At 37.5% G+C, this 24,949-nt stretch overlaps 3 protein-coding genes across 5 annotated transcripts in view; 1 reads left to right on the top strand and 2 right to left on the bottom strand.

The window, feature by feature from the left end:
- Positions 1 to 14,158, bottom strand: part of LOC135750677 (uncharacterized) — a 37,612-nt gene extending 23,454 nt beyond the window's left edge. Inside the window, exon 1 of one of the 2 annotated variants that reach the window (XM_065269643.2) lies at positions 13,750 to 14,158. In XM_065269643.2, the coding sequence (XP_065125715.1) occupies positions 13,750 to 14,041 (292 nt within the window). In that variant the 5' untranslated portion in view covers positions 14,042 to 14,158. The remainder of the gene's footprint in view (positions 1 to 13,749) is intronic. The other variant, XM_065269644.2, reaches the window with a different exon arrangement.
- Positions 14,159 to 15,651: 1,493 nt separating this feature from the next.
- Positions 15,652 to 19,352, bottom strand: LOC135750675 (uncharacterized). 2 transcript variants are annotated; one of them, XM_065269639.2, is made up of 2 exons: positions 18,930 to 19,352; positions 15,652 to 17,325 (listed from the first exon to the last, which is right to left on the bottom strand). In XM_065269639.2, exons 1-2 carry the CDS (start codon positions 19,249 to 19,251, stop codon positions 16,484 to 16,486), a joined length of 1,164 nt encoding a protein of 387 aa, XP_065125711.1. In that variant the 5' UTR covers positions 19,252 to 19,352; the 3' UTR covers positions 15,652 to 16,483. The 2 variants fall into 2 exon arrangements, with proteins under 2 accessions (XP_065125711.1, XP_065125712.1); XM_065269640.2 differs by having other exon boundaries at positions 18,948 to 19,352.
- Positions 19,353 to 20,071: 719 nt separating this feature from the next.
- On the top strand, positions 20,072 to 24,888 carry LOC135752371 (uncharacterized). Its single transcript, XM_065270864.2, has 2 exons — positions 20,072 to 20,500; positions 23,273 to 24,888. Exons 1-2 carry the CDS (start codon positions 20,188 to 20,190, stop codon positions 23,974 to 23,976), a joined length of 1,017 nt encoding a protein of 338 aa, XP_065126936.2. The 5' UTR covers positions 20,072 to 20,187; the 3' UTR covers positions 23,977 to 24,888.
- Positions 24,889 to 24,949: the final 61 nt, after the last annotated feature.

The raw sequence follows: 24,949 nt of genomic DNA, 5'->3' as shown, positions 1-24,949 counted from the left end.
GGTCTCATTAAAATTGCAATGTTTTCCGCAACGTTTCGTGCGTCCATTTGATGTTCATTATAATCGAAGACATTTCAAGCTTCTTAGCTAATGTTACATTTTAGCCTCAGTTTGGTAGATAACGGGTGAAAACCGGATCGGATCCGTGGCTAGAGCTAACTATTAAACGCTAACAGCTAAGGATGTGCAATAATTTGCATGCGATAGTCATTGCGCTTCTCGTCAGTGAAGCCGGTTTCTTGATTAAAAGTGAAACGCCATCAGCTGCTTTCAGATGGAGCCACATTTACTGCACAAAGCCGTAGTTCATGTACAAGCTGAGCATAGGTTATCGCAATGCCTATTATAAGTGAACTTCTAGCGAAATACTAACAGCATCTTACTTACCAATCGAAAAGAAATGTTGTCATTTCGGAGTCGAACCTCATTTCTTTCATGTCCATTAGTTGTCTCCAGCGATGAAAAGCAGTACCAGTATTTACTCTGGTTCGGTTACTTTATTTATCATATTTTATTTGTGATTCCGAGCGCGTTGTTCCCTGCAGCAAATGTTTGTGGTAGTGGTAAATGTCTCTTGCTTTAGCCATTCTTCCGCTCTCTTCCCTGAACTGAAATACGTCCGAAACCCCTATTGCAAGGCAGGAAGGCATCAAGGCATGTCCGAATCCATGGCTGTCCGAATTGCATTTCTCTGAGCTGCTTTCATGAATCTAAAGCCAACAAGTCAGCTGCCTTAGTTTTCGGACGCAGCGGTAGTAGTAGAGGGCTGTACTCCCACCGATGCGACTTATTCGTGTATTGCAGTTTGGCTGGCGGTTATGTGCGTGGCCCGCATACTGCCTCCCATGGTCGAAACTGGTATTACAACACCAGTCGGGCTGTAGCTAGTAATTTAGCATGCTAATTCAGATTGATATTTCTGCAGCACTATACCTTGTCATTTTTTTTAATGACACCTTTGCCCTTATTTCTTCTCATTCTTTTGATGCGTGTAGCTAATTTTTTTAAATCTTTTACCTCAATTATTACAAATGGCACCTTTAATGTTGTTGTATAACGTTACTTATACACTATTAGAGTGCATTAAAGGAGAACTTTGGTCAATTTTAACATTTTAGCTGTCAGTACAGAGAACAATAAAAACAATTGTTGTTGGCTACACTGTGTTATCCTCTTTAAAATTTGCACCCAGTTGACTAAAACGGGCCCAGTTATGTTCTTTTAGCCTCTTTAACACCCTGGAAATGTTATCACAAGTGCCCAGCAATGTAAAGTGTTTTCTTCTGAGTGAACACTGTAAATCTGACTGCAGTACAGGTATATGTGAAAGGTATGCATAAAAGTAATGTTAATTCAGCCAGCTCGCATACCTCTGTTTACTTCCCGGTTTCCAGTGTAGTCCACATTAATCGATTGTTAAACTCAAATGATCCAATATGTTGAAAACATTTTTTATTCCACAAAAAAGTACCTGCAGTGGTTATGTCTATAGTAATGACTATGTATCAAGTAAAATAGCCCATAACCTATGGACATACATAACCACTGAAAATTGTTTTATTGTGGATTGCATGAGTTCGACAACTGATCACTTTTATGCATATCTTAGCAGAATAAATCCCTTCACATTGCTGGTAACTTGTAATGACATTTCAAATTCAGCCAGCTCGCATACCTCTGTTTACTTCCCGGTTTCCAGTGTAGTCCACATTAATCGATTGTTAAACTCAAATGATCCAATATGTTGAAAACATTTTTTATTCCACAAAAAAGTACCTGCAGTGGTTATGTCTATAGTAATGACTATGTATCAAGTAAAATAGCCCATAACCTATGGACATACATAACCACTGAAAATTGTTTTATTGTGGATTGCATGAGTTCGACAACTGATCACTTTTATGCATATCTTAGCAGAATAAATCCCTTCACATTGCTGGTAACTTGTAATGACATTTCAACGGTGTTAAGAAGCTAAAAGCACATTTACAACAGGGCTGCATTCAGCCCCGACAAAACGTAGCACAACGTTTTTTAAACAGAAACGGTAATGTGTTGAACACCCTGTTCTAATGACGCAAGAGTTGCAACTATGGTAGCTGAGAAGGTCATTCCTTGTGTCTTTTTAAATGTTATTTTTAAAACCCATTGTACGAGCTGTCTCTTTAGTATCGCATGTTTGCTGCAGTTCTGAAACACCCACCAAACAAGAGAAAACGTATCTCAAACCCCGTTGCATACCGGTGCACACCGTTTCCAGGAAACATGTTGTTCAACCCGGAAACTGTAGCTAAACGTTGCGCACTGTTTTAAACACGTTAAACTTTCAGTAAACGGGGCATATTCTAAAAGGAGGATAACACTGTGGGCAACAGCGATTGTTTTCATTGTTCTCGGTACGGACAGCACTCCACATCTGCAAACAACATAGCTAAATGTTAAAATTGAAAAAGAGTTGTTCTTTAATACGAATGTTAATGTGATGTTTTATAAGGTTGTTTAAAATATGACCCGCTGCATATTAGCGCCTCTCTCTCACTCTCGTGTACGTGCTGAAAGCTGCGCTCTGTCCGAAGTCAGATCACTAGGTATTAATCCTGTTTATGATATGCATTTCAAGGAGTTGTAGCAACACGTCCCTCGTGTTTAATATATGATTGTGTTTAAGATATGATCGCGTTCCGCTGGACCGATGCGTTTAAAAAGGCACCTCATGAGAGCACCACTGCTTCACACGTGTAGTCTTCTGCAACAGCACTAAACCAATGCATTGAATTGTTTGTATGTGCGCGCACGTGTGTGTGTGTGTGTGTGTGTGTGTGTGCGCGCGCGCGCAGATGCATGTTTTTACAGTTAAGTAATCATGATAGGGTTTTAATGACGCGCTCGCATTAATGGCATCAGGTTTAAGAAGGTTGCGGTCATGACGCTGTTGCTCCTGTTTTTTTTGTCCACCCATCAAGTGACTTGTTATGAGTAAAAAATTAACAAATAAAAAAATGAGTAAACGTCTGCCCCGCCCCCCGATAATATCGTGTATCGCCGATCTCACAGGCTGACGATAGGACGATCTGAAAATAGGGCATATCGCCCAACACTAGCATGCACATTGCTTCTCTAGTGGATGTTTCTTAAGCCCTTTTCACACAGACATTCCGTAATAAATGGGAAAGGCATCCTGGATTTTTCCGGCATCGTTAGATTTTTTTGTCCATTCACACTGCCAAGATTACCCGGGATCTGATGGTCCCGGAAAGACACGTGACCTGTTGAAAGTCCCGCCCTCTCTTCTATGCAGCGTCTGAAGTTTGCAAATGATTTATTATTTCTCTCTCCAGAAACCACTCGTGTGCATTTTTGAACAATATATCTTGTTGGGATGAGGCGCGGGTATTTTCGTTTATTATAGCTCAAATGAGCACGTGACGCGATATTCTTTTATGCTGCTGAATGATCTCCGTTTCAACGCAGTAAGTAATGAGCTAACTTACCTGATATCAGCTTCAGTCCAGTTTGCTGACATTTCTCGTCGTGAATGATGTAAATCCCTAATTTTAAAGAGTTGAACCAACTTCATGTTGCCATGACACGCGCATCCTCAATATGGCACGTGCGTCATTGTTTATGCGTCTCATTTATCATTTCCTGATAACTGCTTCAATCTAGTTTGCAACATTTCTCGTGGTGAATGTTTATATGCATGTTATCTCTCGTTGTAAGGAGCTGAACCATAACTACGAGACGCCCATTGCGGCATTCTTTCGGCTTCTTGTTCACACAGAGGGTTATCCGTGTATCTGACTAGGTCCTCTTTCCGGCAACGATCCCAGAAAATTAACGGGACGAGTTTGTGTTCACACAGACGCTTGTCTGGCAATTTTATGGGTATTTTCTGGGACCAAAGGTCTGTGTGAATGGGGTTATAGTGTCTACACGAGAGTGAGAGAGAAGCAATTGGCCAGTTGATCCACTGATGTTTGGCTGTTTACAGATTAAAAAAATACTGGGTCTCATTGTTAAGTGATCCTGTGGTCAAATATTTATATTATTTTGTATCATTAGAGTAAAGTAAACTTTTTTTTTTATCAAATGATATATTCACCACAGTATTGTGGTCAAACCTTAATATCAATCATAATAACAGGTTAAGTGTTTCCTCCATTAATGAGTTTGGAAATTTTAAAGAATGCTTAAACGTATCAATTTCGCAAATCCTAAATGTAAAGAGTATTTTAAAATATTTAAATTTGATTTCAGGTTATGTGGAAAAGCCTGTGCTTGGTGGAGATCTACTGCAGATGACCACAGCATCCCAGGTCCCAAGAGGGGACTGTTTTAGTCATTTTCTACTGAAACTGAATTACTCCAGGTCAGATTATTACATTATTTCCTATCATAATGCTGCGTTCACTCCAGCCACGGTAGAGGCACAAAGCGGCAGTGATTTCAATGTTATGTCAATTTAAAAACGTGTTTACGCGCATCTGGAGGTCTTTCGTTGCTAATGAGGCAATAAGCGTGGTTCGGTAGACGCAAATCCACCTCAATTGTGTGTCTAGTTTGCGCAGTTGAAAAATCTGAACTTTGGTGGAAAAACGCCCCGCATTAAAGGTAGGGTAAAATTTTTTTAAAACTGCTAACTGTAGCTGCCTAGCAATGAAATCCCGATCCCACCCTCAAGTCAAATCGCCATCCAAAGTCACGCCTCTTTCAAAACACATGAACACGCACAGATCAGACGGTCACGTCTCATTTCTCATTCACCAGTGAGAAAACTTTGCAGTACAAAGTGAATAACACTTCCAAAATAACCAACATAAACAACTGGTTTACATCAGAATTTGTTTAAGCACACGTTTGGTTGTGTAGACTTAGTAACTATATCGTTACTCTAATCCGTAAACGAACACAAATTTCATAAGCAACACAATGTTTCATCAAAGTAGAATATCTGAATCCATCTCAATACAAACATATCGCGTACCTACCTTACCAAAATAAACAGTGCACGACCCTTTCAGACCCTCTGCCTCCTGCAGCTGTATGCATCTCGTGGTAAAGCAGTAAAGTTACCGATGTTAATTTGGGTTTTTGTTCTTGCTGATCCAGGCAGTTTTTGCTGTTGTTGTTATAAAAAATGCCTTTAGTTTTGTGGCTCCTGTTGAGGTTGTCAATTCAGCAGAAAGTTTGCTGTTCTCGCTGTTTACAGACAGGAGGTGAGCGCACGTGAACGTGCCGATGACGTATGGTGTCTGCATGGACTCGCTGCGCGGTGGGAATTCAAATTACGCTTGCGTATGAGGGACAAAAAAGGAAACGTCCGTTCGGACCGAAATCTATGATTTGTTGAACATTTTTTGGTCCTACGCCTTTCACAGATGACATAAATTTCTACAAATACATTTAAACAACTTAACACAGTGATTGCTATCAGGATGTGAGGAGACTTTTAACCAGCATAACTAAAAATGTTTCAAGATCAATTCTGTTACCCTACCTTTAACCAATCAGGAGCTTTCTCTAGTAGTGACGTAATTACAGGAAGCGAGCGGAGTCGCGGAAGCCCCTCCCGTGATGTGAATTTCCGCGTAAATGTCTTGAATAACTAGAATTTCATGTGCGGCTTTCAGGCGTGAATGAAGCGAGTAAACTCTAAATGTTCAAGCATCCAACTACGCGCGAATAGCGTTTTTTTTGCCATCTCTTAACACGTCTGTGTGAACGCACGGTAATAGTACAGAAAACAATTATTTTAGGGGAAAAAAATCTCAAATGTTCTATTTTGAAGTTCTATTTGTAAACAAGGTCACAAATCTGTCCCTTTATTGCATGTTAAAGGCACACAAGGCAAGTCTGAGTATTATTTCTCTACTAGCTCCCCCTAGTGTCTGGGAGTAAATGCGTTCTATATCTAAGACTATACGAGACTGAAGGACACCGGGTCGGATACAGCGAACTTGCAAGTGGGGTATTCTTCCTACAGACGGTAGGGGCGGGCGAGAGAGTCTTCATTCGTCATGTAATGAGTCATTTAACCATATACCGACTTACGAAGATGATTTATTAACATAAAAATGCTGCCTTGTGTCCCTTTAAAGCCTTAAAGCGATAGTTCACCCTGCAATGAAAATTAGCCCATGATTTGCTCACCCTCAAGTCATTCTAAGTGTATATAACCTTCTTCTTTCAGACAAATACAATCATAATACAATCATGTTAACAAATGCCCTGGCTCTTCCCAGATTTATATAAGAAGTCAATGGGTGCTTCTGTTTTGAAGTTGATAAAAGTGCATCTATCCATGGTAAAAGTGCATTTCTGGATGTTTTCGTTCACTTAGATCTATGATGCATACTATGAAAGGTAATTTTCAAAATTCCATAAGAGGGGCACTTTAATATAACTCAGATTTTATTTGTCTGGAAGAAGTATGTCATACACCTAGGATCGCTTGAGGGTGAGTAAATCACAGGCTAAATGTCATTTTTGGGTGATCTAACCCTTTAAAGACCCCAATGCCATCCAAGATATCGATGTCTATCTTTCCTCAGTGAAAGATAAATAGTTTTTTTTTTTTTTTTTAAGGAAAACATTCTGGACTTTTCTTTACAAAATAGGGTTCAGTGGAACCTAACTCTTGTCAGTTCAAATCAATGCAGTTTCAAAGGTCTTTGAAGTGCTTCAACGGGCTCAATACAATTCCAGCTGAGGACGAGGGGGATTTTAACGAAACAATCTAACGAAAGGATTATTTTCAACAAAAAAAGTTTGTACTTTTTATCCGATAGTTCAGATTGAGCTCAGGCCGGAAGAAGCCGGGAACTAGTTCTGCGGCGTTAGTACGTCATCACGCTCGGCCGGTTTGTGTGTAAAGAGTGGGGCGGTGCTTCCGCTCGCGCATGCGCCATTGAGCGTGATGACAGTTCCAGGCTTGAGCTCAATCCGAATTATTGTATATAAAGTATATACCTTTTTTTAACCAATTGTTTTGCTAGACCCCCACCCCCCGTCCTCAGCTGGTATCGTGCAGAGCCTGTGAAAGCACCTCAAAGACCTTTGAAACTGCGTTGATTTGAACTAAGAAGAGTTTGGGTTATAAATCCAATCTGTGAAGAAAAGTTCAGAAATCATTTTTCTCTTCCACTGAGGAAAGAAAGACATGGATTAACTGACAAGCTTACTAAGAACCGGTTTGCTTTGCTCTGGCTCCAAACCAGCTCCAGCTCTCCCTTGGTGGAAAATATCAATGCTTCCTCCATAATGAGTTTGGAAATAAAAAAAAATGCATAAAGGGACACTCCACTTTTTTAGAAAATATGCTACTTTTCCAGCTCCCCTAGAGTTAAACACTCTGGGTCTGGCTGTACCACTTTTAGCATAGCTTAGCATAATCCATTGAATCTGATTACACCATTAGCATTGCGCTAAAAAATAAGAGTTTCGATATTTTTCCTATTCAAAGCTTGACTCTTCTGTAGTTACATTGTGTAGGTTACTAAGACCAATGGAAAATTAATAGTTTTTTTTTTTTAAGGCCGATATGGTTAGAACTATACTCTCATTCTGGTGTAATAATCAAGGACTTTGCTGCCGTAAATGGCTGCAGCAGGGGCAATTATATTACGCAGGGCCCGAAAGTAGTCCCCTTAGTAACTTTCAATCACAGGGCACTTCGTAATGTTACAGCAGCAAAGTCCTTGATTCATACACCAGAATGAGAGTATAGTGCTAACTAGGGCTGGGCGATATGGAGTGAAAATTATATTTGCTATATCTCGATGGACGATATATATTCCAGTGGCTTTGCATGGAAAAATACCCCCCCCCCCCAAAAAAAAAAAAAAAACTACTGAAAAACAAATGTCAAAATTCACAAGGGCTTTTTTTATTGAAGTGCAAAGAGGTAGGAACAAAGTGCTTCTGCAACATTTAAAAAAATATATACAAAAATTATACTTTAACTATAAAATAAGAAAATGCATATTTTCGTCTTTTTATTCAAAAATAAAACAACTGAATTTTTTTTCTGAAAACCCTCAGGAGATAAGGGTATTTATCCTGGACTAACATAGGTTTTAGGAGTAAATGGGTTAAATATGAGAGAAAACACTGTTGTTGTTACACAGAAAACTTAAGAACAGGTGCACTTGCACACCGCATCACAGGGAGAGAGATAGCTCTCACATCAAGAAAACGTGTGTTTGGGTCTGTGTGTGTATGTAGCACTACTGCTAACCTTTGTTTGGTCATGATAAACTAGATAAGTCGTCTTCTCTGTCAGTAACATCCGTGAAAAAAGAAAGTATACGGAGAAACGGACATTAAAGCACTGCCACCTTTTCACTGTCATTGAGAGCGAGATGCGCGCTGTCGAAGCGCCTCACGGAACGAGAGAGGGGTGCGCTGAATGTTCGCAACAATGAATTTAAGCCGTTTTAAACAGTAAAATATACATGTAAATGGGAATCATGGAAGATCTATTCGTGGTGGCTAGTGTTGATTCCGTGACGGGCGCCGCCATGTTAAATGAGAAAACACGCGAGGGGAGGGGGAACAAAAGCAAGGAGGCAGGGGCGAGCACAGCACACAGAAAAGGCAAAGAAGCAAAGTGGCGAAATCAGAATTTAATATAAACATCATATCGATATATACGATATGTCAAAATCCATTTCGAGTCCCAATAATATATCGTTATAGGTCGAATATCGAGATAACGCCCACCCCTAGTGCTAACCATATCTGCCTAGAATATCACAAATTAATTTTCCGTCGGTCTTAGTACATGATGTAACTACAGAAGTTAAGTTTTACATAGGAAAGATATTGAAACTCTTTGGTTATTTTTAAACATGCAATGCTAATGGTCTAATCAGATTTAATGGATTATGCTAAGCTATGCTAAAAGTGGTAAAGCCAGACCCGGAGAACGGCTGAATGGATTCCAAAACTGTAAAATTCAAGTGTTTAACTCTAAGGGAGCGGGAAAATGTGGAAACTGTGTTTTTTATTTTATTTTTTTTAAAGTGGAGTGTCCCTTTAAACTAATCCATTACACTTTAAAGGTGCACTCTGCAAGAGTTATTCATAGTTAGTCCTAACCCTAAATTTTAATAGTTTATTTTTTTTAAAATATTTCCTTCTTTTGTGATTTCAGATTATAGAAAAACCTGTGCTTGTGGATCTACATCGGATGACCATGGCAACCCAGGTGTGGAAATAGTAGACTGTTTTTAATCTGAAATCTGTGTAATATAAGATGGACAATTCTTCTGACACCATATGAATGCATACTGTCGTCTTGCAGAAGCTAGATAATTTTGATTATAAAGTTATTGAAGTCCATTGAGTGGAGAAAAGTCCTGAAATGTTTCCTCAATGAAATGTTTTTATTTTGCCAGTAAAACATTTTATTTGACACAATTATTTTATTAATTATCATAATGTAGCTATTTTTTCATGGTTTGCTTGTATTTCTACTGTCCAGTTAACATTAAATACTGGTTACAATTGACTAAAATGACTGTTCTGTTTTAAAGGAGGTACCCTATACATTTTTTATAGTTTTTATTTTACTGCAAGAAATAACATTTCTTAGTTACTATACATGAGATTGGCTATATTTTAACACAAAATTAATGTTGGTAGACATGGCTGTTTTATATAACGACAACTAAATACCTTAATTTACAGATTATGTATGTAGCTACTTTTGAGGTATTTTAACATACTATGATTATTTTTCTATTGTCCAATCATTTTGTTAAAATATATTTGTAATATTTTAGTCTTTGATTTTATGTACTTATTGGGTTTCATACATTGCTCTTAGTTGTTTTGTAAAGATAAGCTATATTTAAGAGTAAACTGTTTTTTAACAATGTATTTTCACATACTATTACATTTTTATACATGTCTTTTAATAAAATGGCTAATAAAAACCATACCTTTACAGAGATTAACCTGAAAAGTAGTTGTTTTTCATGCATTTTCACATACTGATTACGTTTTTATGAAATTTTCCTGGTTATTTTACTAAGATAAACTGTGATTTAAAAGAATATTACTTTATAAATACAGAGCAACTTAATAAAGTAACTATTAAAAGCCGTACATTTACAGAGATTAACCTGAAAAGTAGTTGTTTTTCATGTATTTTCACATACTTATTACGTTTTTATACAGGTCTTTTTAGGTATTTTAAAAGAATATTACTGTATAAATACAGAGCAACTTAATAAAGTAACTAATAAAAGCCGTATATTTACAGGGATTAACCTGAAAAGCAGTTGTTTTTCATGTATTTTCCACATACTTGCTACGTTTTTATACAGGTCTTTTTAGTTATTTTAAAAAGATAAACTGTATTTTAAAAGAATATTACTGTATAAACACAGAGCAATTTAATAAAATAACTAATAAAAGCCGTATATTTACAGGGATTGGCCTGAAAAGTAATTGTATTTCATGTATTTTCACATACTTACTACGTTTTTATACAGGTCTTCTTAGTTATTTTACAAAGATAAACTGTATTTTAAAAGAATATTACTGTATAAACACAGAGCAATTTAATAAAATAACTATTAAAAGCCGTACATTTACAGAGATTAACCTGAAAAGTAGTTGTTTTTCATGTATTTTCACATACTTATTACGTTTTTATACAGGTCTTTTTAGGTATTTTAAAAGAATATTACTGTATAAATACAGAGCAACTTAATAAAGTAACTAATAAAAGCCGTATTTTTACAGAGATTAACCTGAAAGGTAGTTGTTTTTCATGTATTTTCACATACTTTTTACGTTTTTATACAGGTTTTTTTAGTTATTTTATAAAGATAAACTGTTTTTTAAAAGAATATTACTGTATAAATACAGAGTAACTTAATAAAGTAACTAATAAAAGCTGTATTTTTACAGAGATTAATCTGAAAAGTAGTTGTATTTTGATGTATTTTCACATACTTACTATGTTTTTATGCAGGTCTTTTTTAGTTATTTTACATAGATAAACTGTATTTAAAAAGAATATTACTGTATAAATATAGAGTAACTTAATAAAGTAACTAATAAAAGCCGTATTTTTACAGAGATTAACCTGAAAGGTAGTTGTTTTTCATGTATTTTCACATACTTTTTACGTTTTTATACAGTTTTATAACAGTTATTAACAGTAATATTCTGTAATTTAATGAATTATGACCGTAAAAGATTCTCTGTATTTTAACGGTTTTTGTATGTTATTTTGAAAAACATTTTTTTCCCGTAATTTGACAGAATTTCTCTGGCAACTTTGCTGCCAGAGATTTACCGTTTTTTTACGGATTTTTTTTTTACAGTGTGGTGACTGAAAACGAAAAGGTACCTATGCTTCTTCCGGTGATGTTTACAATAAAAACTCAGAAATTTCGCCATCAACAAACCAACAGAGCCTTTATTTTCCACATCACCGCTCGCCGCCTGAGCAAATCTTGAGTTTCGTTGAACGGAACCAAAAAGTCAGCCGCGACAGCGGAGTTAGCAACATACCGAAGAAGAAGAAGAGGAAGAAGAAGAAGAGGAAGAAGGTCCTTGCACCTTGGTGCTCGTGGCCTAACAACATTTTTCACAAATGCACAATTTGTGATAAATGATAGTACACTCTGGCATGTTTTGTTTACACTTTTGTATACTAATGTTGTATATTAGCTTTGTTTAATATTTCCCTCGTTTGGTTAGCTGGGTTGTTTGGACTTTAAACCTGTGCAAACGCGCTTTGGCTTTAAGTAAAAACTCGTCTTTCTTGCGGAAGGTTTGCATTTCTTAAAGCAACACTATGTAGTTTTTTTTTACCTTTAAATAATGTCTCTAAAATTATTTCAGTGATAGAACAACTTTTAACTGGACAAATTGTACTGTTGCTGCAACCTGAGCAGCCTCCTAGCTGCTACAAGCACACTCTGAAATTGGCGGTGGAGGGTAGGAAACACAGCCCCGCCCCTCCCCCTGCCTGCAGAAGAGTGTCTGATACCAGGCACTGTTGCGCTTTTCAACCACATGGGGGAGCTGTAAGTCATTTTTACATGGAAACATGGGCGAGGCTAGCCCCTTTTTAGGGGTGCTTCAGCACCCCTAAAAAGGAGCTCAGCACCCCTAAAACTTGGAGCAAGAAATGTATTTATTCTAAATTGTTCGTTCGTCTTTGACAAGGTTAAATAATGTCCAAAACATACTCCGTAGTTTGTGGTTTAAAATGTATATGTTAAGGTATAAAATGAAAACCTCCCGGCTTAGCAAATGGTGTCATCCTCTTCTCTGTACCTGCATCGCGCGAAACTCACGCAGAGAGAGAATCAGTTAAAAGTGTTGCGATGCAACTTTTTTGTTCAAATCTTACAAAATGTTTACGTTATTTTTATAATGAGCGAGTACATCACGAATCAATCATTCAAGCCGTGTTTTTGTCTTATACTGAATCACCATGGTACACGTATAATAAGTGTTTATTTTCTGATTATTTTAGTCCGGCGGGTACCCGCGCGCTGCGGAGTAGCAAAGTACCTGGGTGACTCGTCCATAGACTTAAACGGAGAGAAGTAGCGCCGGTTACAATGTTCTTCCGCAACTTGCGCATGCAGTTTTGTGCGTCTCAGTGGGTAGTTGCATACGTGTGTCTCCGTTGTTAAAGTTTATTGTATGATTTATCGTTAATTTGAGACTTATTTTAACAATCGGGTTCATGTAAACATGACGTCACGTGCGTCTTTTCTGGTCAGTCGTCATGAAAACATGGCGTTTGGAACAGAGTGAAAACAAACTACATATCACTGTATACCACCAGTACCGGTAAGTTATGTGTGAAATCACTAACTGTCTGACTATCAAACTAGACAATAAATATTTTTTTAGTTTGTCACATGTAGATTAATATGAAAGGGATAACGTTTTTAACCCTTAGTGCAGGAGTCACAAGTGTTTTGTTTTAGACATATAGTTAAGGTAATGGTTCAATTAAAGGACTGTTAAAAGAAAAGCTGCAAATTAACAAACTATTTATAAACCTACCATATGTTGTAGGCATAAAAGTTATAAATTAGGAGATTTGTCATTTTGACAAAGGCTTAAAACGACACATTGTATATCCACATAAAACCATACCCACACTGCTGCTGTAGCCCACCTTTTGTCCTGATACTTTAACATGGCATTAATGGCAAAAAAATGCATCTCAAAACTCATCAGATTGATGCTTTAAAATATGTAATTTTAAAAAAAGTTTTAAGGGGGAGCATGCTCCCAAACCCTAGAGGGGTAATTTTATTCTCATCTTTTTCACCCCTGACCCGTTTTCATGCCTGAAAGGTGTCCAAAAAAATCTGGATTTTGGAGTTAGTTGAACCAATGTTAAAATGATAGTTATTTTTGCAATAGACATATTATTGGTTTCTGTAGAAAAAAAGAGTGGATGGTGGCAGCGGAGCTCATTGGGTGGTCAGCACCCCTAAAGCTCTAACCCTAGAATCGCCTCTGCATGGAAACTACACAGTGTTGCTTTAAGACAAGCTATTCAAATATCAAATCAGTAATTCATGTCTGGCAAGTAGCCATGTAATAAGCACACAGAGCTTATGCTTCCCATTAGAGGCTTGAAATAAATATAATAAATTAATTCACTTTTGTGTTATTTAACCTGTCTGAAGCAAAACTCATCTTTATTAAAACAGGAATTTACACCAATGCTGCGAAATAATATCATTCAAAGAAATATACCTGAAGGAATGTATTCACTGTCGTCGTCGTCGTAGTCATCATCATCATCATCGTCATCGTCGTCGTCTTCTGTTGGTTCTATTTTTATTTCTGTGGGTTCTGTTTTAATCTCAGTTTGGTTCCCACAGTCATTTAGTTTGACTGAACACATCTTGAGTTTGGTCTGCAGGATCTGCTGCTGTTCTCCAGCGTTCCAGACAGAATCCAGAGACTCTGTGGAGGTTTGATCAGTAGATTCCTCATCCTGTAAACCCTGATCAGTTCCTGATTTACAGCACATCACATCCATCATCAACACTAAAATACACAGAGACAAGACTCTGTTTACACTCAATAAAACACTCAAGAGAGGAAAACACTGAGGATACACAAACACATCACTCGCGAGCTCTTTCTTTCTTTCTTTAGTGGGTTTATCTGCGGACTAAAGCGCTGCAGAGCGCCTCCTGCTGTACTGGAGAGAGAAGACGCTCAACACTTCTTCTTCTGTAGACATTTTATGGCTGATGACAAACCAACTTTTGTTGCATTTACCGCCACTAACTGGACTGGAGTGTGAAGCACAGCACACTCACCACCTCATTCACAATGAGCATATTTATTACAGCTGGACTTCGCCTGTGCTTTTGTTTTTTACGAATTCAAAACTTTTTTTACAACAAAGTCAAATGTCTTCATTGACATGAAAGGCTTAACACAACATAACCAGAAAGCATACTCATAAATAAATAAAATAATTTTGAAATAAAAAGATAAATAAGCATCAAAAGCAATTTTACAATAAATCATGTGATATCAAAAGATCAAGCAGCTTCATTGCTCGTTTTTAAATCGTAAATGGACTCGCTCCCCTCTACCTCTCGGATTTGTTGTATGAATATCGTCCAGAAAGAACTCTTCGTTCTGCCAACTAAAGTCCAAATTAAAATCTAGGGGTGATCAAGCTTTTGCCATAGCCGCACCTAAACTTTGGAACACGTTACCGCTTCATATAAGATCACCAACATTACATATTTTTAAATCAAAGTTAAAATCATACTTTTTTTACTAAGGCCTATGACGTGTGATGATGTTTGTTGTCTGATGTTTATGTGGTTTGTATATTTGTGTTTTTTTTATTAGTCATTATATCATTGTACAGCACATTGGTCAACTGGAGTTGTTTTTAATCGTGCTTTATAAATAAATTGAGACTTGAGACATTGCATTACGGCCTCTAATTTTGGCTAGGTTTTTAGAAAAATACTTTAAGTAATTTCTAAATGCAATGAATAGTGGAAGGTATTAAAAACCTCTACATTTATAAATTAAATATTTGCCAATATTACAATATTATTAAGCAAATAAAACTGGACACAGTCTTTGGGTATCCTGTATAAAATTTGTTGTAAGGTGAAAAACGAAACCATCAACAACCACCTCTTTTTCTTTCAACTAGTCCTGAACTGATCTCCAGACTCCAGAGTATTTTGGCGAAAATGAATTAAAAATAATGATCAGTGTTTTCAGAATGACTATTGCATAAAGAACTGTGCTTCGCCTTCTGAGAATAAAAGATGGCTGTGTCTCATATGACCTTGTTATGTGTACATGGTGTGACTATACAAATCACAATATATAAATAGAAAAATGTTGGCGTTATTTTGTCACTTATTGGGAGCAGTATGCTAGCTGGAGCCATTCACTTCCAGTCTTTGTGCTAAGCTAGGCTAGCGGTGGGTACATCAGACAGAAGTACGGGACGAATGGAGCTGAAAAGGGTATGTATGTACATATCTAACTCTAAAACATCTGCGTGTTCCTGGCATAAAATAAACCTTGTCTTCTAGTGGAGCCGATCAGAACCAGATCAACTGTTCTTTTGATATTAAAACAGAATTTTATTTTGAAGAGCACCAATAATACAATTCAAGATTTTACACATCCTTTGGTGTGTAAGTGTATATTAGTACATGTTAATGATATAAGGTACAAATGAAGATGACGCGAGTTATCATTTCCAACATAAAACACAGATTGTAGGCAAGAGTTTACTTCCTGGGCCGGTTGATGTGGACACAACGGTCATTATCATAATTCTTCCCCACTTCTGACTCACAGCCTACAAGTAGTCTATGTTTTCATATTTAAAGAGACTGACTAAACCATGATTCAAACACAAAGTTTTATGCAGTAGCACTTGTTTGTCGTTTCTACGATCACAAATGCAAACATGGTTTTAATGTTTTGGTATCCTTACCTTACCAATCTGTTACATCCTGCTAAAGCTGGTAAAGTTAATCGATCAGCTTGGTCATCTGCATTTTCAGGATCAGATTCCGCTAGTAAACACAATATTAACTCCTGTCAGTATTACATTGTGAGCTAATCTTTAAAGTAAGAATGGTTTTTTTGTCTGACGTCAGAGGTATTCAGGCCAATCCCAACATACTGGTAAGCTGGCCAAACGGGAACAAAACGCTTTTCAAATCAATGAGCTTTATACAAAATCAATGTGTTTTAGGTAGGCAGGGCATAAAGGAGAAAATAATGTGTTTTTTGCACCATAAACCACGCAACCACATTTTAGCAATGCTATATGTGCTCTTTAAGTTAATAAAGGTATCTTGGAAAGGAAAAAAACTTATACTATAACTGTAACTATAATTACAGTACAGGAAAGAAAATACAAAGTCCACTACAAATGTGAATTGTGTTGGTAAAAAATCTTTTATGTACAAGTTATTTGTCTTTTTCACAGATCAGTTTGTTGTTCAGCATGCTTCTTCTGATGAGTCTTAAAAGGTCCTACATTAGCGAATCTTTCTCCACAGATCAAGCAGCGGTAAGGTTTCTCGCCTGTATGAACTCTCTGATGGATTCTCAGAAGAACCGCTTGATTAAACCCCTCTCCACACTGAGAGCATTTGTAAGGTTTTTCACCTGTATGAATTCTCTGGTGTGTCACTAGATTGCAACGTCGACTGAAACTCTTCCCACAAACACTGCAGTGATGAGGTTTCTCTCCAGTATGAACTCTCTGATGGACTTTAAAAGTACTTGGATTAGAGAAGCTCTTTCCACAGTGAGAACAGAGATAAGGTCTCTCTCCCGTGTGAACTCTCTCATGGATTATCAGATCCTTTTTATGATAAAAACGTTTATCACAGTGTGAACATTGATGAAGTCTTTCAGAGTGTGTTACTTTATGGTGTCTTAAAGAATCTAAAATCCTAAAGGTTTTTCCACATTCACTGCACTGATACGGTCTCTCATTGGTGTGTAAACGCACATGTTTGTTTAAATGGTGTCCACTAATGAATCTCTTCTCACATAGAGGACACTGGTGTGGTTTTTCTCCTGTGTGAGTTCTCTCATGAACATTAAGACTTCCTTTGCAGAGAAAACATTTGTCACAGTAAGTGCAGTGGAAAGGCCTTTCACCACTGTGTGTCCTCATGTGAATGATCAGACTAGAAGAAGAAACACAAATCCTTCCACACTGCTCACAGGGAAACTGCTTCTTCTTCTTCTCTTTGTGATCTTCTGAATGAAGTTTCTTCTCGTGTAAGTTAGTAAAACGGACACTCTTCTTATCTGAAAGAAATAGAATAGCATCAAAAATCTTTTATGAACCATTGCCCAACCTAATAGCCCTAACCTAGCCCTAACTAACCCTAACCTAAATAGCAGATTTTAGCAGAATTTGACCCAAGATCATAAAAATGTAAGTACCTGTTCATCTTTATCACTAACTCACCACAAACCAGTTATGTAATTTATTTTTGGTAATGTAACCAGCTAACATCGTGACTGTTACATCCCAGAGAGGTCATTTCATTACCATTATAGAACCAATTCACATTAGGAGCTTGAAAAAAGCTTTTAAATGAGACCAAGATCATGTTTATTGGTTCAAGAATAACAAAATACTGGCCATTTGAAACTCGAAAATCATCACTGTCCCATGTTTTCCATTAAAATTCAAGAAAATGTGTGACCGAATCATGAAAATAAGAAGTTTTTGCTATTACTTTTTAAGATATTGACCGGAATCTTTCAGGATAAGCTGTTTGATATATCCTCTACATATTCTACTTGTGAAAAGTCGGATATATAATAAAACAAACCACTAATAATTACACCAAATAACACTCTTTATTCAGTCTATATATACAGACATCTACTACATGGCTATACGGCTGCTTCCCATTCTTTAACATTCAAGCAGATTTTGGTAGAGGTAAAACCACCTGTGGTAGTCTTTCAAATTTATTAAAATTTCGTTCACTTGTAGTTTAGCAATTAAACTAAATGTCTTTACAATTTCAAGAATGTCTTTACTCAACTTCAGCAAAAACAACGACGATTTTACAAACAACAGACTTTGGCGAGCTCGCACGGCCAGTAGTTAAACATGAAAGATGGTGACTGAAAACGAAAAGGTACCTATGCTTCTTCCGGTGATGTTAACAATAAAAACTCAGAAAGAAGAAAAAGAAGAAGGTCCTTGAACCTTGGTGCTCGTGGCCTAACAACATTTTTCACAAATGCACAATTTGTGATAAATGATTTGTACACTCTGGCATGTTTTGTTACACTTTTGTATACTAATGTTGTATATTAGCTTTGTTTAATATTTCCCTCGTTTGGTTAGCTGGGTTGTTTGGACTTTAAAACTGTGCGAACGCGCTTTGGCTTTAAGTAAAAACTCGTCTTTCTTGCGGAAGGTTTGCATTTCTTAAAGCAACACTATGTAGTTTTTTTTACCTTTAAATAATGTCTCTAAAATTATTTCAGTGATAGAACAACTTTTAACTGGACAAATTGTACTGTTTCTGCAACCTGAGCAGCCTCCTAGCTGCTACAAGCACACTCTGAAAGTGGCCTGCAGAAGAGTGTCTGATACCAGGCACTGTTGCGCTTTTCAACCACATGGGGGAGCTGTAAGTAATTTTAACATGGAAACTACACAGTGTTGCTTTAAGACAAGCTATTCAAATATCAAATCAGTAATTCATGTCTGGCAAGTAGCCATGTAATAAGCACACAGAGCTTATGCTTCCCATTAGAGGCTTGAAATAAATATAATAAATTAATTCACTTTTTGTGTTATTTAACCTGTCTGAAGCAAAACTCATCTTTATTAAAACAGGAATTTACACCAATGCTGCGAAATAATATCATTCAAAGAAATATACCTGAAGGAATGTACTCACTGTCGTCGTCGTCGTAGTCATCATCATCATCATCATCGTCGTCGTCGTCGTCGTAGTCATCATCATCGTCGTCGTCGTCTTCTGTTGGTTCTATTTTTATTTCTGTGGGTTCTGTTTTAATCTCAGTTTGGTTCCCACAGTCCTTTAGTTTGACTGAACACATGTTGAGTTTGGTCTGCAGGATCTGCTGCTGTTCTCCAGCGTTCCAGACAGAATCCAGAGACTCTGTGGAGGTTTGATCAGTAGATTCCTCCTCCTGTAAGCCCTGATCAGTTTCTGATTTCCAGCACATTACATCCATCATCAACACTAAAATACACAGAGACAAGACTCTGTTTACACTCAATAAAACACTCAAGAGAGAAAAACACTGAGGATACACAAACACATCACACGCGAGCTCTTTCTTTCTTTCTTTAGTGGGTTTATCGGCGGACTTAAGAGCTGCAGAGCGCCTCCTGCTGTACTGGAGAGAGAAGACGTTCAAATGGGACAAACATCCAGTTGAATCCCTTCATGCTGAATTCTGTAGAAATATTTTGAGAGTTCAGAGAAGAACACCTACTAATGTATGCAGGGCTGAATTAGATATTCCTAATAAGACACATCCAAAAACGCTCCCTTTAAATGAATCCCTTAAAACCCAAGAGAAGAGACCTAATAGCCAATTTCAATTTAGTATGAAATTTCTTTCTGTAGCGTGTTTTGGGACATATTCCAGTTGTATTTATAATTCCCCCACCAAAACCCAACACATACCAATATAGACCCAGCATTATAGTTTCCATTACAACCAATAAAAATACAATTTAAACCATTAAACCCTATAATTTCTGTCATGTTTTTAGCAGGGCAGTTATGAAACAAAATATCTCACTATGGGGTTTAAAAAATAAGCACAAACAAAAGAAAGCAATCACATAATAACCCATTCAAATACTAATCCTGAGAAACTTTAGTTGAATTTTGTCATATAAGCACTTAATACAACTCAATTATATATTTATGTCCTTAAAATACGATTTATTTAAGATACAAATGACAAACAGAGCAGCGTCTCCTCTCTCCAGTACAGCAGGAGGCGCTCTGCAGCTCTTTAGTCCGCAGATAAACCCACTAAAGAAAGAAAGAAAGAGCTCGCGTGTGATGTGTTTGTGTATCCTCAGTGTTTTTCTCTCTTGAGTGTTTTATTGAGTGTAAACAGAGTCTTGTCTCTGTGTATTTTAGTATTGATGATGAGATGGATGTGATGTGCTGTAAATCAGTAGGAACTGATCAGGGCTTACAGGATGAGGAATCTACTGATCAAACCTCCACAGAGTCTCTGGATTCTGTCTGTAACGCTGGAGAACAGCAGCAGATCCTGCAGACCAAACTCAAGATGTGTTCAGTCAAACCCGTCGACTTCATGATGATGAAGATCAAAACTGAACCCACAGAAATACAAATTGATCCTACAGAAATAAAAACTGAACCTACAGAAATAAAAACTGAACCCACAGCAGATGAATATGAAGACAGTCATAATGATGGTCAGGATTTTATTCTCTCAGGTATGTCTCCTCAATTATTTTCAAACACTTAAACACTTAATTCCTGAAAAAAATCTCACCCTATTGGCAGATATATTTTTGCTTGTTTTAACCACAATTTCACTTCAATTGTATATTTAGCTGGAAGAGCTCTCAGGGTCTATGTTTGAGCCACTTGACACAGCGCCAGACGGCTTCTGTCCTCTTTGACAGTGTTTTTTCTGGCTATTATCCGAGGGGCAACCTTCCGATCTCAATGATGAAACCAATAAAGAAGTGACTTAAACTGCAATTTTTCGACTGCCTTCTTTAGAGAGTCACTTCCCATAGACCTCCATGTTAAAATTGCCATCTTTAGCAGAAATAAATATGTTTACAGGCTGGTACAAGAAGTGTTTTTGGTCTGTATAGCTAATTTTGCCATTCATGACAACTGTAAGGGGGGGTAAATCTTTTGTAACGCATCCATTTAAAGGTGCTCTAAGCGAATTGAAGCGTTTTAGACCATAAAACATTTTTTGTTACATACCGGAAACATCTCCTCACTATCTGCTTGCTGCCTGTCCGCTGATCAAACTGTAAAAAAACGCGATCTCTGTAGACAGCCCAGGCTTCACAAACGGCAATATCAACAAATGGCCAAACCTACAAACAGAAACCATAACAAAGTGTTCCAGCCAATAAACGACAAGAAGGTTTGGGGGTGGGGGTTGGGCGCGTTCATGAAAGCACGGAAGGGAGGGGGAGGGGGAGGAGTTAGCTACGCTCTGTCTGTTTGAAAACAGTTCAAACATCAACAGGAAGTGACGTCGCACATTATTCGCTTAGAGCGCCTTTAAATGATATTAAGCCTTAAAGTTCTGCGTAATTATGGGCGTGGCCAATTGAGTGAGGGGTGAACAGCCACTGCTGTCACTAGAATCCAGCTGGGGGCGTGGTTTCAGCAACCAGTCACCTCAGCTTCACCCATGTCCCGCCTCTTTACCCATTTTCGGTTATCCTCCGCAAGTTATTTGCGGTGACGCGCTGCCAAGATGGCGACGGCAGGTAACGCCTACTTTAAAAGTGCTCTAAGCGAATTGACGCGTTTTAGACCATAAAACATTTATTGTTACATACAGCAAACATCTCCTCACTATCTGCTTGCTGCCTGTCCGCTGATCAAACTGTAAAAAAACACGATCTCTGTAGACAGCCCAGGCTTCACACACGGCAATAACAACACAATGGCCAAACCTACAACAGAAACCATAACAAAGTATTCCAGCCAATAAATGACAAGAAGGATTTGGGCGCATTCATGAAAGCACGGAAGGAAGGGGGAGGAGTTAGCTATGCTCCGTCTGTTTGAAAACAATTCAAACGTCAACAAATACTAATGTCTCACAGATTCGCTTAGAACGCCTTTAAGCATCAAAAACGATCTTCACAAACCAATGGGTGACGCCACGGATACTACGTCCATTTTTTTTTTAAGTCTATGCTATTATCTCCATAAATCGAGAGCCCTGTCTGCATCTCCTATGTGTCTTGTATTTGCCCCAGAGATGGCGAAGGCCTTTCTCTACCCATAACCAAGACACGTGCTTAGGTATTGAACAATGTGCAGGAGGCCGCTCAGGAGTGCCGACCAGGAAAAGCTAATTTGGTGTGTCCTGTGCGAGCATTGGTATCATATGTACACAGGATTTCTCAGTGGAGGCTTTAGTTTACCCAGGAAGGTTTCCCGGCGACCAAGCTTTCTTTTGTGCAATGGCGACGCAGCGTTTCGTTCCCTTCTCATGGAACCAGGGTTATGTACGTAACTTGTACTGGTCAAATAGTTGCAATAAAACCTGTTCTTTTAATGCTACAGTGAGGCAAACGTGATTATTTTATGATCTACTGATTAAAGACTTATGTAAAACAGAAGATGAGAGTTATGAACGCTCACAGACAGCAGGCGGCCATATCTGGGGCATCATTTATAAAGCCTGCGTACGCACAGATTTGATCGTAAAGTGTGCGTAGGCGAAAATCCACGGCAAAGTCCATATTTATAAAAACCGTCTTTGACGTGGAAAAGTGCTTAGCGCCACGTCAGGGTCTGAGCAGACGTACGCACTTTTGCTTGTCTGATTGCTGCAGGTTTTTGGAAATATAAGCCATTCTTGCTGTTTGAAATTTGGTTTAAACATTGACAAGCGCTTTTTATATGTCTGACATTAATTACGCATCGTTTAAAGGCGGAGATCTGAAACTGCTCGGCTGCGCGCACAAGTTCAAGTTCATTTCTGATTTGTAGATTTGAAAGGGGTACGCGCGTTTTCTGCGCGTACGTTCGGTTTATGAATCACATGTACGCATTTTTGTTAAATGATCGTAAGATCAAATTTAGGAAGGTTTTTACGCAGCATTTTATAAATGAGGCCCCAGGTCCGTATTTCATAAAAAATACAGCATCAGGGACCTCATTTATAAAGCGTGCCCGCAAAGATGATCTCAAGAACATCTTAAGAAGTACTAAAGATGAATTTTTAGTATATCAAGTACAAAATTAGTGTGCGAAAATAAAGCACTTTAAGTACACTATAGAAGTATACTACTTTTTCACCTGGGGGTCACTAATGTTAATCAAACAATTAATATCTCACTGCTCTTGACTAAATCACTTTTATACCTTTACAAAGATATACACATTATTGTTTATTTAATTCTTATTGACGATTAATCAAAGATTATAGAAAAAGATACAGAATCTCAATTCATCATTCTATGTGTAAATAAAAGTGATTCATGTTTTGTTTCTTTTAGATGTGAAGAGTGAATTATGTTCGTCCTCAACATCAAAAGAGGGACTGACAGCACAAACTCATTCTTTCATCACTGGTGGAGAGACATTGAGCTCACAGATACATTTAGAGAGAGAACACACAGAACAGAAACTCTTCACCAGGTCTGAGATCAGCTTTACTACCTTACAAGAGAAGAAACTTCATTCAGAAGAGCACAGAGAGAAGCAGTGTGGGAAGGATTTTTTTACACCAACAACTAATATAAACGTCCACATGAGGACACGCAGCCGTGAAAAGCCTTTCTACTGCACTGAATGTGGCAAATATTTTATTACCAAACAAAATCTTGATGCTCATCAGAGAATTCACACAGGAGAAAAACCATTCGAGTGTCCTCGCTGTGAGATGAGGTTCAGCCACAAACATCATCTGAAGAGACACATGCGTATACACACCAATGAGAGACCGTATCTGTGCAGTGAATGTGGAAAAACCTATAGGGATTCAGGTTCATTAAAATCACACCAGAATATTCACTCTGAAGAGAAACTCCATCAATGTTCACTCTGTGATAAACGTTTCCGTCATAAATCTAATCTGATAGTTCATCAGAGAGTTCACACTGGAGAGAAACCTTACATCTGCTCGATTTGTGGAGAGAGATTTGGTTATTTAGGAAGTTTTTATAATCACAAGAAGAAACATACTAACAAACGACACTGAAATAATTGTTATATACTTAAAGGGGACAGAGAATGAAAAAACCTTTTTACCTTGTCTTTGTTGAATAATGGTAGTCTACCCACATTCACAAACACACAAAAAGTGCTAAACATGCTAAACATCTCAGTCTCATAGAAATTCCTCTTTTAGAAATGTCAGCCAGAAAACGGCCCAATCTGATAAACTGATGCTTATGACATCACAGGCATCTCACTGCCCCTCCACTTTAAAATAATTGACTACATTTTTTGAGTGGCAGCAAAGTCAGCCAATCAGTAATGAGATTGCAAAACCACTTGTTTAAAATAGCTAATAGAGCTATCTGAGAGAGGTTTTTAGGAAGCTTCTAAGGCATTACAGACCCAAACAAAAAACTTTTTGTCTACATGTCACATCACAGAACAACGATAAATACCCTGTTCAATCATTCTATGTCACCTTTAAAAATAGACACAGGACAATCTCTTTCTCCTAAAAAGTTTGATAATAATTATATTATTGCATTTCAATAAATGCAATGTTACAGCAATGCTTTAACTACTGCTGAATTTTGTTTTCCTTTTTCTTTACTTTTTTTTGTGAATGGGGGGGTTGGAGGGTGAAAATGTTTGCTATCTGTTATATGTTGACAGATGTTATTCACTGTATAATTTGATGTGATATGCAAACTGACAATATAATAAATATATGGTTAAAAAACAATACTCGTCTATATATTGACAATTGACCATAGAATAAGCAGGGCAATCAACGGCTTGCCGTGCATTAAAGGATACAAAATGTTATGCCGTTAAAACTCTTGAACACTGCTGTGTGTATATATATATATATGACTCCATCTTACAGAGTGTTAAAAAGTAAAACTGAAGCGGAATTATTTTCTTTACATGGATGATAAGTTTAACTTCTAAACATCCGAGTCAGAACAAGTGCTCAACTATTCCAGCATCTACACATGTGATAAAGTAGACAA

The sequence above is a fragment of the Paramisgurnus dabryanus genome, chromosome 4 (assembly GCF_030506205.2).
Source record: "Paramisgurnus dabryanus chromosome 4, PD_genome_1.1, whole genome shotgun sequence".
Lineage (NCBI taxonomy): Eukaryota > Metazoa > Chordata > Actinopteri > Cypriniformes > Cobitidae > Paramisgurnus > Paramisgurnus dabryanus.
The sequence above is the reverse complement of the archived record's forward strand: the minus strand, read 5'-3'. Positions and strand labels throughout refer to the sequence as shown.